Source organism: Aureococcus anophagefferens, assembly GCF_000186865.1.
Source record: "Aureococcus anophagefferens unplaced genomic scaffold AURANscaffold_60, whole genome shotgun sequence".
Lineage (NCBI taxonomy): Eukaryota > Pelagophyceae > Pelagomonadales > Pelagomonadaceae > Aureococcus > Aureococcus anophagefferens.
This window is the reverse complement of record NW_008705613.1, coordinates 14,277-26,478: the sequence shown is the minus strand read 5'-3', so window position 1 is coordinate 26,478 and position 12,202 is coordinate 14,277. Positions and strand designations below refer to the sequence as shown.

At 53.9% G+C, this 12,202-nt stretch overlaps 3 protein-coding genes across 3 annotated transcripts; 1 reads left to right on the top strand and 2 right to left on the bottom strand.

Annotated features, from left to right (window-relative positions):
- Positions 1-2: 2 nt before the first annotated feature.
- AURANDRAFT_34066 (hypothetical protein) lies at positions 3-361 on the top strand (the record flags this gene model as incomplete). Its single annotated transcript, XM_009043654.1, has 2 exons — positions 3-157; positions 211-361. Coding segments are annotated over 2 exons (306 nt in total), but the record flags the coding sequence as incomplete, so codon positions are not given.
- Positions 362-1,552: 1,191 nt separating this feature from the next.
- AURANDRAFT_68015 (hypothetical protein) lies at positions 1,553-10,497 on the bottom strand (the record flags this gene model as incomplete). The annotated part of the gene is made up of 14 exons (XM_009043623.1): positions 1,553-2,677; positions 2,792-4,699; positions 4,777-5,107; positions 5,203-6,897; positions 6,948-7,183; positions 7,271-7,390; positions 7,446-7,737; positions 7,844-7,939; positions 8,605-8,752; positions 8,882-9,104; positions 9,130-9,220; positions 9,275-9,868; positions 9,893-10,215; positions 10,318-10,497. 14 exons carry the CDS (start codon positions 10,495-10,497, stop codon positions 1,553-1,555), a joined length of 7,362 nt encoding a protein of 2,453 aa, XP_009041871.1.
- Positions 10,498-10,738: 241 nt separating this feature from the next.
- AURANDRAFT_68014 (hypothetical protein) lies at positions 10,739-11,686 on the bottom strand (the record flags this gene model as incomplete). Its single annotated transcript, XM_009043622.1, has 3 exons — positions 10,739-11,196; positions 11,266-11,428; positions 11,492-11,686. 3 exons carry the CDS (start codon positions 11,684-11,686, stop codon positions 10,739-10,741), a joined length of 816 nt encoding a protein of 271 aa, XP_009041870.1.
- Positions 11,687-12,202: the final 516 nt, after the last annotated feature.

The window sequence follows — 12,202 nt, the reverse complement described above, 5'->3', positions numbered from 1 at the left end:
AGGTGTTCAATCATATGAGACGGGCTATCAAATTTATTGATAGAAACATGAAGGAAAAAAAAGCTGTACTTGTACACTGTGGTCGTGGCATCTCCCGCTCCGCGACTTTGATTATAGCGATGCTTATGGTCCGAAACAAGACCTCCTATGTTGACGCGTAACAATCCAGCGTCCTACTTGAACAGGATAATCCTACCATGCTTGGTCTAGTCTCGCGCTTGCATCATCGAAACGTGCTTGTATCTACCCAAACGTTGGCTTCCAAATCCAACTCTGCCTTTTTGAGAAGCTTGACATGCGCTTTGGCGCCGTTCCTGACCGCGTTATTGCTCATCTTGTGTTGTTCTTGAACGATCATTAATTGCAAAGGTGGACGCAATCCTTGCGGCCGGTAGCTTCGACATCGCTTCAGAGATTGCTGTGTCGATCCGAAAGACACTTGAGAATATAGAAGAATTGATTTCAAGAATGTCTGACGATGACAGCATCAAGGATGATCCCCAAAGGTGGATGGACTTCGGTTTCTTCATCCAAAATTGCCGTGAGTATCTGGGCCACATTGATATTGGTCTCCCCATTGACCTGCTCAATGAGGCTGAGGATGTCGCTAGACGCCTTCAAAACCTGGGGGTGGTCTTTGAAGGGCGCGGCGTTGTCATCGCTGTGCGCGTTGGCAAGGTTCTCGCCGTCTGGCATAGCCTCCAGCAGCAATTGTCCTCGAAAATAGACGCCCTGCCTCGCACAGATGCGCGTTATGTGTCCTACCTCGAACAATCAGATCCCATGTGTTCATTGCAAACTGCGGAAACCACGCGAGCTGACATCATCGAGCGAAAACGACCGCGCTTAGCATGACACAAGTTTCAAAGTCACCATAATGAAGGTCTCTCACTACCTCGGCCCCGACGGTTATCTGGTGCGCCTTAGTATCAGAGAGGCCCGCGCCACACTAGCCGGTACACTCATACCGTGCCTTAGGCTCCTCCTTCTCCTTAGCGCTTATGGTGCAGCTGCGTCGGCTCAACACGAGGAAGTTCGCCAAGGGCATGCTCGAAGTCGCCCAAATTTTCAGCATGCGGCTCTGTGGTCGAGAGCATCGAGGCCGTCGTCAAAGCGGAACTTTAAGAAGTCCATCGACCGTGACCAGCACATGCCGGAACCCATAGAGAAGTGGCCGTCGCCACTTGTGCTTAACCCCACGCCCTTCTGCTCCTTTTTGCGCCGGATCCGGCGCCGACCGCGAGCGCCGCCGCCGTCGTCACTACCACCATCATCATCATCATCTTCTTCTTCTCCTTCTCAGTTTCGGAAACATACAGTACCGCCGTAGAGGCAACTCGCAGAGGCAACTAGCATGCCGCCCTATAAATTACTGGCAGGGTGCTCAAGGCCTTGGTCGCTGCTTCACAAAGGCTTCTGTTGCGGGGAATGGCAATTCCAGGAACATCCTAGACGCGGATCTGTACAAGTGGGCAGCTAATGCTCCCTGTCTCTCTAATAGTGTCGATGCAGCACACCTCTGAGGGGTGTCAACTCAGGCCCTGCAGCTGACCTAAGCTGAGAGAATGCGTACGAGGTCACTCGCCGTTGCACGGGCCGCTGGGTGTGCCTGGAGAGCAAGGCCGATAGCATGGTAAAGGGCCCCGTAAAATCGCCTAGGAATTTCTGCAAGCCACCGCTGGGATTGTGGGTGCGAGTCAACTGGGGGTAGCATGCCCGTAATCCAGTGATACATGCAGCAGCCAAACGCCCAGATGTCGGTTTTGGGTGAGACGGCGCCAGAAAAATAGGTTATCTCAGGCGCGACAAGTTGTTTGGCAATAGCGCCATAGTCAGATCGACCACGAGAATAAGTGCAATGAGGGGGACGTGCATCAGTCATGAAGAGAAAGTCATCGAGAACAGCGCGACCTTCCTCGTCAAGGCAGATCGCACGGGGATGAATGTTTTGGTGCAGGAGATTGCCATGGTGTAGCGCTGCAAGAGCCACTGCTATCTGGTGCGCCCAGTTTTGGACTGCGCTTGCACTAATGGCCTGCCGACAGCCTTCAATTTGATCAGTGAGGCAGCGACTGCCAGTGTTGGAGGTGACAAATGCAACTAGCGTCCAGACCTGGCTGCAGGTGCCGTGAATGTTGAATGATGTAAATTCATGGGATTGGACAGATACGATTCTGATGATACCACGGCATCGAAGATCACGGAGATTCTCTGCGACAGACACCACGTGTTCCACATCGGAAGCATATTGCAGCGGAAGGAGGCGAAGAAGCAGAGACTTCCCTGAAGCTGGATCGAGCATGACATGTGCCGCCGGACCAGAAGGTCCGCCAGTTGGTAAAACAGATTCAAGCCAGGTGAGTCGAGTCAGGAACGAGGTCACGCCGCGCTCAGTAAGCTCGCCAATCAATAGATGGAGGGATCGTTGCCCTTCTTCCTGCTCATGCAATAAATAATTTTCACGTTTTTGAAGTGAGCCTTCCGCCACGGTGCGAGAATGCCTCTCTTCTGTGGCCATCATTGATCGTTCAATTTCACCACTGTCCAGTGCACCTGATCGTGAAAGTGTGGCACGGAGAAGTTCGGCATCACGTGCATCAAATTGACGTGAAATCTGCATTGCGAGCGTTGCTTCCATCTTGATGCGTTCCGCGCTACCAATCATAAGTTGCCTTAACTGCGCAGGACTCCTCTTTGCGCTGCGTATCTTTAGGATAACCCACGGCCCATCAGCATCCTCCTTGGCCCAAACTGGGTTGCACGTCTTAATTGCGGTACGTGTCCGTCCTACCTCAGTGTCTTGCATGTAGATAGCACAAAATGAATTCAAGAGAGAAGGCGTCCCCCGCATGTTGTCAACCCGACGGAACTCGCTTTCACCAAAACTACCGGAGCTCACTGGTGCTAGAATATTAGAGAGAGGCGCAAACATGGGTGCGGCGCAAGGCCGAATTGCAGGTGAAGGCGCAGCAGGAGTCGGCGTAGATGAATTCCCCCCGAGGAGCTGGGTCATACCGTTGTTTTCTTTATGCTCAAAACGTCTGGACTGCTTTGCACTAACATCATCTTGAAGGCGCAAGCCGCTCGCGCTGAGGACGCAGAGTTGCGGAGTACAATGTGCATCCCTACTATGCTTGATCCTCAATTTGAGAGCGGCCCCTTGTCCTAGGTCTATGAGGAGGGGCATCATCGGTGGATCTGTGAGCTCGTCTTGTGGTACATTACTTTCGGCAATGAGGTGGTTAACCCCATCATCCTGAGATGCATATACTATGACGCGGACCGGGACGTGTGACGATTTCGGCTGGTCAAGGCGAAGAGCATCAGAACCTCCATCCCGTGCTTCGCTGGGAAGGGCTCCACCAAACTTCTCGTAAAGGTTGTGTTTTACATGGGCAGTATATGGCACTCTTGGCAAGACAATGGACGAGACAATAGCCTTGAGGATGGCCGCCGTGATGATGCCACGCTCCTCGTCAGCAGAGACAGAATCCAGCAAATTTTGGAGTGTCAGAGCGACTTCAGTTCGCCGGGATTCCTCTAGCCGCCTGAAGCGACGCCTGTTGTCAACTTCTTCGCGGATGTCAGGCACCAGCTCGTCAAGCCTGCGCTCGCGTGTTGTGGACCATTCTGCACTCCACCTCGATTCAGCTTTCCGGGCGGTCTCAATCTGAATACTGGCTCGATTGCGCCGACAGATACAGCAGTAAGCTGGCTCGATATCGAAGCGAACCATGATATGCGTGTGTGCTCGCGCCCAGTAACCTGGGTCCTCTCGTGTTCCTGTTCCAGCAAGCTGAGCCATGGCTCTCTGGCTTCCGTCTTTGGGCAGTGTCTCAATGCTAGGATCCCGATCTGCGCTCTGGTGGGTCCATCGCTGCGTTCCCGAAGCAGCACGATGAGCAGCGAGATCTTCTTTCACCTGGTGAAACTTTGGTTCGATCTCGGCCACGACAAGACCAAAGATCACAAATTCCTCGACTGATATATATCCAGGCTGCTCGACAGGGGCAAGGAGAAACGCGATGGCGAAGTCATGCTGCAGGAGGAGGGGAGCCAAGGCCATACCTTGAGGTAGCTGAACTGCCCAGCTACATGTTGGTGCCTCGAAGAGTGTAGCAAACAACTCTCGCTTGCGCACAGGCGTATGCGGCTCATTGTCGGTAGTGGCGGCATAGCCTTCAGCACACGCCTCACGATGCACCCAGCGAAGAGCTGTTTCAATGTCTCGGCTGATGCGTTTTTTCCGCGACTCGGTCCGCTCCCAATGCTCCACAAAATCAGCTGATGCATTATCACGCTGCACCGCCACGACTCGAGCCTCTTCGTCTGCGCACTCTCTTTCATACAGATTTTTAAATTGAGACAACAGTGCGTTCGGCTCCGATGTCAGGGATGCAAGTTTCCGAACAAGCCAAAGCCGCATCGCTGCCCGCTTTGCCCTCAAAGACACTGCACGAAGTCGATGCACGCGGGCCTTCGCTGCATTTTGTCGGCGTCTTGAACATGCACGCGCTGTCGTCCGTAGCGAGGCATCAGTTGACAGAGCAGAATGCAACAAACCAGATCGAAAAGACGCCGGCTTAGTACGCGGCCGTTGCCACCACGGTGGAAGCTCCCTGTTGCTTAATCTCAGCTGTTTGATTTCCTCGGAGCGCTGTTGTACTTTGAACTGACGTTCAGTGCGGTCCTTTCTTCCCTGCGCTTTAAATTGTGGAACCTATTCAAAAGGGTAATCAAGCTACTGATGATGACCAGACTACTACAAATCAAGACACTGAAAATCGCAGTCATGTGTTCGATATTATCATAGCCGAGGACAAGAGGCCGCTTCATCACGGCATCATACGCAACTCTTGCCTTGCATGCATTCAGTTCCCGCAACATGAGCTTGGAATCAAGCGTCCTGGGAACTATATCAAAATTTGATCTTTCAGATTCCGATGATTCTATTTCCAATGCTTCGGTGTCTGCATTCACTAGCACGCTCTTGCCAGACCATTCGCGGTTCACAATAGATTCTTGAGTACCATACCCAAAAAAGACTGGAGTCACGAAAACACCCAGTATTGGGCCCAGGTCCGCCTTCTCAGCTCCAGGGTATCCGCTGCAGCGCCATCAACGCAGCAACAACAAATAGACCCCAATCGCCGCAGGTGTGAGCTAGGGTTTTGTGCGGCTGCAGCAACGGTAGATGCTGACTTGTATGCATTAGCAAAGCTGGTACCAACGATGCTGATCTTTGCGACGATGAGGTTTGAGCGATCCGCTCTCCAGCCGAGCGCTTTTCGTGTCTTTAGAAGCTGACCTTCGATTAGCTTGCCGGCATGACTAGCTACACGAACCGTAAGGGCACGTCGCATGCGCATTGCAAGGGTTTCCGACAGCTTCGGATCAGGCAACGGTGCTCCTACTACGCAGGTACTAACCTTGGAATTGACCGCCTCAGTCCTGATGGTCACAAATTCATCCAGTGCTACACGAGAGCTCGAAAGTTGCGCAGCCCTACACACATCACGAAGTAATAGGCTCTCAAAACGACGACGGGCTCGAGTATCTAGGCGCTTCAAAGTTTTGTCTTTGTTACTTTTTCTAGTTTCTAAATGCAGGTTGCCTCCAGCAAATGCATTACTTGACTCTGTCCAGGGTGGCTGAGATGTCTGAATCGTGGTGAACGTAGGTGGCAACAAAAGAGAAAGTTCGAGATTCAGAGTTGCTGTAAAGAATGCACCGCTTCGTTCCGAATTCGCACTGCGTTCGTCTCGGCAGGGTGACAAATGCATCCTGGATGTATTTGGTGTAGCAGGCACATGGAACGAATGAAATACCCCGTGATTACGAAGTGAACTATTCAGAAGGCTTTGGAACGAGGACGGATTTCTCGATGGGGACTTTGGGGGTGTATCTGTGTGGTTGCAGTCCGACTCAAGGCTCGAGGGCTCGCGGCTGAGTGCATTGCCACAGGTCGTGAGGAACGCATCAACATATTCAAGGTCGACGCAATTTTCTCCCCTCGGAAGGGAACCTCGAAGGTGTCGCATGTGACGACGACCCACGGCAGGATGCCAGCTGGTTTGCACGAGCCTTCGATGACAACGAGCGAGGCGATCGGATTCGGCTGACGTTCGGAGCTCAACTTGGGAGACTAGTTGAACCACCACGCTTGCGACGGCTTCGTTGTGGGTTGGGTTGATCTGGCGGCGACAGGTTTCCTCGTGAATTCGCTTCCGCATTGCATGCGCGGCATGCTTGCGACGTCGAGCGTCCGCGTCATCCTCTTCCCAATCCCAGCCGGCAACTATTGCGTCGAGACGCCTTTCTTTTCGGAAATTGGTTTCCAAAGAAGAGTCCAGGGCAGTTGAATCTGCCAGAGGCATTCGATCTCGAGCTCGTGCGACGTGACCAATCGGTCTCAAACGCTCGAGGTCGTCCAACTTGTGTTCCCAGATCCGACGTGGTTCCTCGACTGATGAGACTCCTGTATCGATGTTGAGCCAGGAGACTACGCCCGTCACGGGATCCTCGATGGATTTCCAAGGAAAGGTAGCATCCTTGTCAAGGTCTGGTGGCGGATTTTTCTCCATCAAGGTCATCTCGTCCTCGGCCAACACCAGCGAACGAATGGACGCTGCATAACGCCGCGGCGATACCAGAGGCTCCATGGATTTGGACCTTCGTGTCCCAGAAATTGATCGTTTCAATTTGAGCATGCCGCTACTGCTCATCTGCGCTCCTTCCCCCGCGTATCGCACCGCATGCTCAGCTGCGGTCCTATCAAAGGCGCGCCGAAGCATCGGCGCCATCACACACCCGTTCTCGTAGACAATCTCGTGAAGCAGCGCTGCCTGCGATTCAGGCCTAGAGAGGTAGTCGACATACATCTTCAGGACATTGGGCCTGATTTCCACTCGGCGACATTCGGCCACGTAACGTCCAATCGAATCAACCTAAAGGGGAGAAGCTGCTGCCCAGGAGAGTAAGAGTGGCCATGAAAGTGACTGCTCAGGCGCTTTGCGATGATCGCATCTGTAATAGGCCATATAGCCTGCACACGCTCCGAACAGAAATCAGAGGCAAAAGTTTCGTCGCCACTTTTGAATGCTGAAGCTCCCATAGTTGGATGGATGTCGAGTTTCTGATGTCCGAAAGCGTCCCAACTGTGGCCATTTGCATTACAGTTGTCCTGCTTAGCCAGGGATTCCCCATTGCGTTCACAAGTTTCCGTTGGGCGGACTTCTGACACTACTTCTTCGACCTTCTTTGCACTCACCGACAGTGAGAGCATTCCTTGCGACCCGCGTGGTAAGCCTTCCAGCTCAAGGGTAAGCTGTTTGCCCCCATCGACCGCTGTGTGTAGGGCATTCAATGCCAAGGTCGTGCGGCCGATTACCTACTCGTTTCAAACCGATGATTTTTGTGCGCGTGCCTGCTGACGCCGGGCCCACATTAGGCCCTTCTGGGTGTCGGTCGTTCTGCACTGAAAGAGTCAACTGCGCCCCGGGGTCTCTCCATTGCTGTTCATCGACTCGCAGACGCAATGCGTCCTGATCCCATACAACATTAGTCCCTGATCGATTCTCAGTTTCGCTTGCGACAGATGAAGTCCCCACTGAGATCAACAAATACAGCGACTGCTTCGTACCAACAATCAAGCCTTTCGGTCGTGAATCGGGCAAATCCAGCGCGACAATGTTTGCGAAAGAGAGTTCTAGCTCCCGCCACTTGATGTCTGTCATTCTCCGTTGTTAAACCGTTGACCAGCATAGCGCAACGCAGCGCAGGTCACTTACTTTTGCTCATGTATGTGTGTGTGTGTTATGCGGCCAGTATAATAATATTATACAATAGTATTGTAGGATAGATATCCTCTTTGCGTTCGGCAGTTAAGAGACGGTCAGGAGTATGTCTCCATGGATCGGCGCAGACGGAACGGAGTCGCCTGACAACATACCCATAGCCATAACACAGAATTCCAATTTCAAATGCCCCAGCTCCTCGTCACTCAAATCCAGCCTTTGGATGTCAGTAGAGGCCGTATGCTCTAAAAAAAAATAAGCCGCGCCACCCCGTAGCATGGTAGGAGTAGGATAGTAGTATAGTCAGTGAGACAGAGAGGGAGAGAGAGAGAGAGACAGCAAGGCCAGTCTATATACTTGGTATGAACGCGAAAGCTAGCTATGCTGTCCTCCTTAGAGAACATATCTGGCTATGCCAGTGCTACCCTTACCGGAGACATATAGTACTGCCGTAAATGCAACTCCCGTCCACTTGACCTTGCATATCCCCCACTAGCTTAGTTGAAGGAAGCAAGGTGGGCTTCCCCCGCAAGGGCGCCGCAAGGGGAGGCCGAGCTCAGTTGGATTAAGGAATGCCAGAAATGAAGGCCGACGGACCGGGCTTCGATGGCGCGGCCTGTGCACAGACTTGCACCGATGCAGTGCCCACCGAAAACCGCCGCAAAGGCAGCCTCTGTCCATTGGAAGGGTCGGGTGAATGCCTTCATCTCGCTGCCGCAGGAGGGCGGTGGGCGGCGGGCTGGCTAAGAACCCACAACGCCACCCCGGATCCCGGGGAGGCAGCGAGGTGGGAGAGGACCACCACAACCAGCGCTGGATGATGATAGGTGTTCCGACGCATATTGTAGCGGCGCAATAATGACCATGACCAGAGGCACGGGGGGTACGGCGGGTGAAACGCGGGACAAGGCAGAAGAGTGTCTGCGACCGAGTACGCGAAAACTGTCCCACGTGACCTTCAGAAACAAGCACGGGTTATGGCACCACAACGCTTGGTCAGTAACGCCGACAATCTCAAGGTTGAGTAGACGGGAGACTCGGTAATTCCAGTAGTCCTCCAACACCTTGTCGACATTGAGGCTGACGATTGTGCTGAAGTGTGTTCCGACCTTTTGAAGCATTCCAAAGTTGAACACGGTAAACGTTGTTGCAAATGTATGATTGATGACACAGCTCTGCAATGCGAGTAGTCTGCGTGGTCTCGCTCGGAGTCGGTGCAAGCTTCTTCGGGGAAGGATCGACTTCTGTGTCAATTTCCGGGAGCATCGTTAGCTCCAGAAGCCCTCGACGCGAGGAGATTTTGGTCGTCTGATGTGGCCATGTCGCGATCGACCCAATCTGCGTCCCAAATGAGGACAGGCGCCTTCTCTAGGAGATCATCTTTACCTGCTGGCTGGCCGACAGCGTTTTGCACATACCTAGTCCTGGAGTGTCGACTTCCCTTTTAGAGGATAGCATGTGTAGACAAGGAGACGCACCGGACACCGTCGATCCAGTCATCCACGTCTATGTGCGAATGACCAAAAACGTGGACATTCGGGCTAAGGGAATGGACCTGGTTCTGGAGGGTAGTCGAACCCATGACAGGTGCGAAGCATTTGAAACCAGGGAAGAGAGACGCTCGTGGGACAAAGTGTGAGAAAGAAACGATGACAGTCGGACTGAGTGCTTTCGTGAGCTCAAGATGTTTGGCATTGAGCGCGCAGAAAAGCGCGTCAACATTCGAGGACAGGGAGCTAGTCGTCGCTTCTGCATCCGGTTCGTCAGACGGGAGACTCTTCAGGAAGCTGGGCCAGCTGCAGAGGGTGTCGAAGGTTTTCTGGACCGTGTCATCCTTGGTACGTTCAAACCCTTCATCCATTTTCTTGCCAAACTGAGGTTCGTACCAGGAAAAGAGTGGAAGGATAAGGGTCCCGTCGCAAAGCTCTGCGGGCGTAGAGATGACTTCGAGTTGGTCACAAACAAAGAGGAGTTGGAAGAACTTGCGAACGGAGCACCGGAGTGCCCCAACGGCATCTGTGGGCGGCACCCAGAGGTCGTGATTCCCGGGAACAAAGAATACGTCGCGATACCTGTGTCACTCGCATCAGGCGCACCTGGGCTGTTTCTTGCCGTGGGCGCATCGAGTTAAGCGACCCTCGATGGACTCAGGATTGCGCCGCGCCTTCAAAAGCGCTAGTGCTTTCTTGAACAGCGGGATGCTGGCGCAAACGTCACCTGCAACAATTAAGGCATCCTCCCTGTGGACTGGGAGTCTTCTGACCCATTCTAGGTTAGCTCCGATATCCACGTGGAGGTCCGAGATACACCAAAGCTTGCGTGCACTACTTCTATAGCAGTTCTCGGGCGTGAGTCGCCGGCGACTGGTGCTGTTGTAATGCGAAACAATTTCATCGACAGTCCGGATTTCTTTGCGAGCCTATCGGAGGATAAACGCTTTAGCTAGATCGCTGATTGGGTTTCGCCAGTTGATCATGGACGCAGAGTCTCTCAGGCCAATTGGGCCTCGGTACCGAATAACAGCCAGGTAGCAGGCCGTCAAGCTTCTCGTTGCCGTCATTATTTTCCGAGTCATATTCCGAATCGTTTGCGTCATTTGAATAGATGGGGGCATTGGCGCCAAGTCGTGCGCACCGCCAGTAGCGGCGTGAGATTTGGAGCGGATCTCGCGTTCGTGAGGTGCGATGTGAAACATCAGCATGGACCCATCGTCGCAGCATGAGCCGGCCACGCGTTCTGAGTTTGCTCACGCGAGACAGCAAGGATTCGGAGGCAACTAACATTGAGATGGGTTCGCCATTGTGGAGCACGCCACATCGCCGGAGCACTGCGGCAAGCGCAAGCCCGTCAACGTTCTCACAATTTCTCACCATGACCGTCCGGATACATCGGAGCAAGTATTCGACAACGTGCCTACGGGGCGATAAGCTCGTTTCTTTCCCTTAAGTTGGCCTTGGTAGGATGCTGGGTTTGCGCCTGTCTTGGGACTTGCGCCAGGCCAGGTTGTCAACTCCACTGAGCGCGACGCGCGCTGCCTTGCGTCGAGCATCAAGCTGCGAAGTAGCATCGCTGGAGCTCTGACGGGACACGAAGGATGAGGGTGTGAGAGTGCCGAAACTAACACTCAGATAACTGGCGAGCGATTGCAGAGCGGCCGCCAAGGAGTCAGCTGGTGCTAGAGGCTTTTGGCTTCGATTGTCTTGAAGTTCAGACGGACATGTTGAGACCAGCGGCACGGGGTCCACCTCCAGCTCGGACTTCCAAATTGCGTCCGCTAGGTCGGAAATACGCTCTCGCTCACCATCATCAAGATATTCGAAGTACCTTAGCGCCGCTTGCAGATCTGCAACTGTGCCCTCGCAACACAGGCCATCTCGCCGTCTCACAACGCCGAGCTCGCCTGTGGGTGGGCTCTATACGGGGGCAATCAAGATTTCAGCTGCAGTAGAAATGGACGCAATGAGCCTACCAATCCTATCACGCGCGAGTCGTGCGAGCATTTTTTCACCATCTGAGGGCTCGCGCAGCCGTCCGCTCATGGTCCGAGCCAGCGCATCCAACCACTCAGCCCAGCTCCCCGACTCACGCCGCATGCCCACGCCATTCAATCGTGTTGGCAATGGTTCCAGCACCTACGTGTTTCTGTGAGTTGTAACCGACTCTTTTCACGCCGGCCCCGATGCCTTCAACGTGACCCACCCGCCGTTGGCGAGCATCGCCCGGCGCCCCTTTGGCGTGTCCACCACCTTAACTACCAGCACTTCGAGGTTGCCCTGGAGGAGCTCTAGCTGCTCGCTACCCAGATCCGCACCCAGCCGACTTATTGCACCGCGACGATGTGTGCGATACCAGCCGACCGTTCGATTCTCGTCATCTAGGAGCTGGGGCATGGCACTAGCTAGGGCGGAGTCAGGCGTCGGACAGCCGAGAGTTGGACTCTGCAGTCGGTGCCGGTGCGCAGGGGAGGCACACCCGGGCCGTATTGTCGTACAAGACGATGCGACCAGGACACCAGCGAACCCACATACGTCCAGCCCTCCTCGCACATCCCTTACTTCATCAATAGAAGCTTCATCAATAGAATCTTTCAATTAAGGCGAGCCGCAGCGAGGTATCCGAGGCCAATTCAACGAAAAACGTTGCCTCCACCCCTTGACGCTGGTTCTCCGGGGTGGAGAATGGACCACTTCGTGGCGAGGGGTGGAGCTAAGCGAACGCGGCGTCGGCGGCGTGCACTGATGGGTGCCCCTTGGTCGCCGTGTCGAGGCGACCATAATCCGCGCTGACAGCTTCCTCTGAGGTGCCCCATGCGCCGAGCGCTGGGAGCGCCGAGCTGCCCCATCGCGTGGGTGGACCTCGGCGCGCCAACGCCTCGCTTTTAATTTTTTTATTTTTTTATTAGTCCG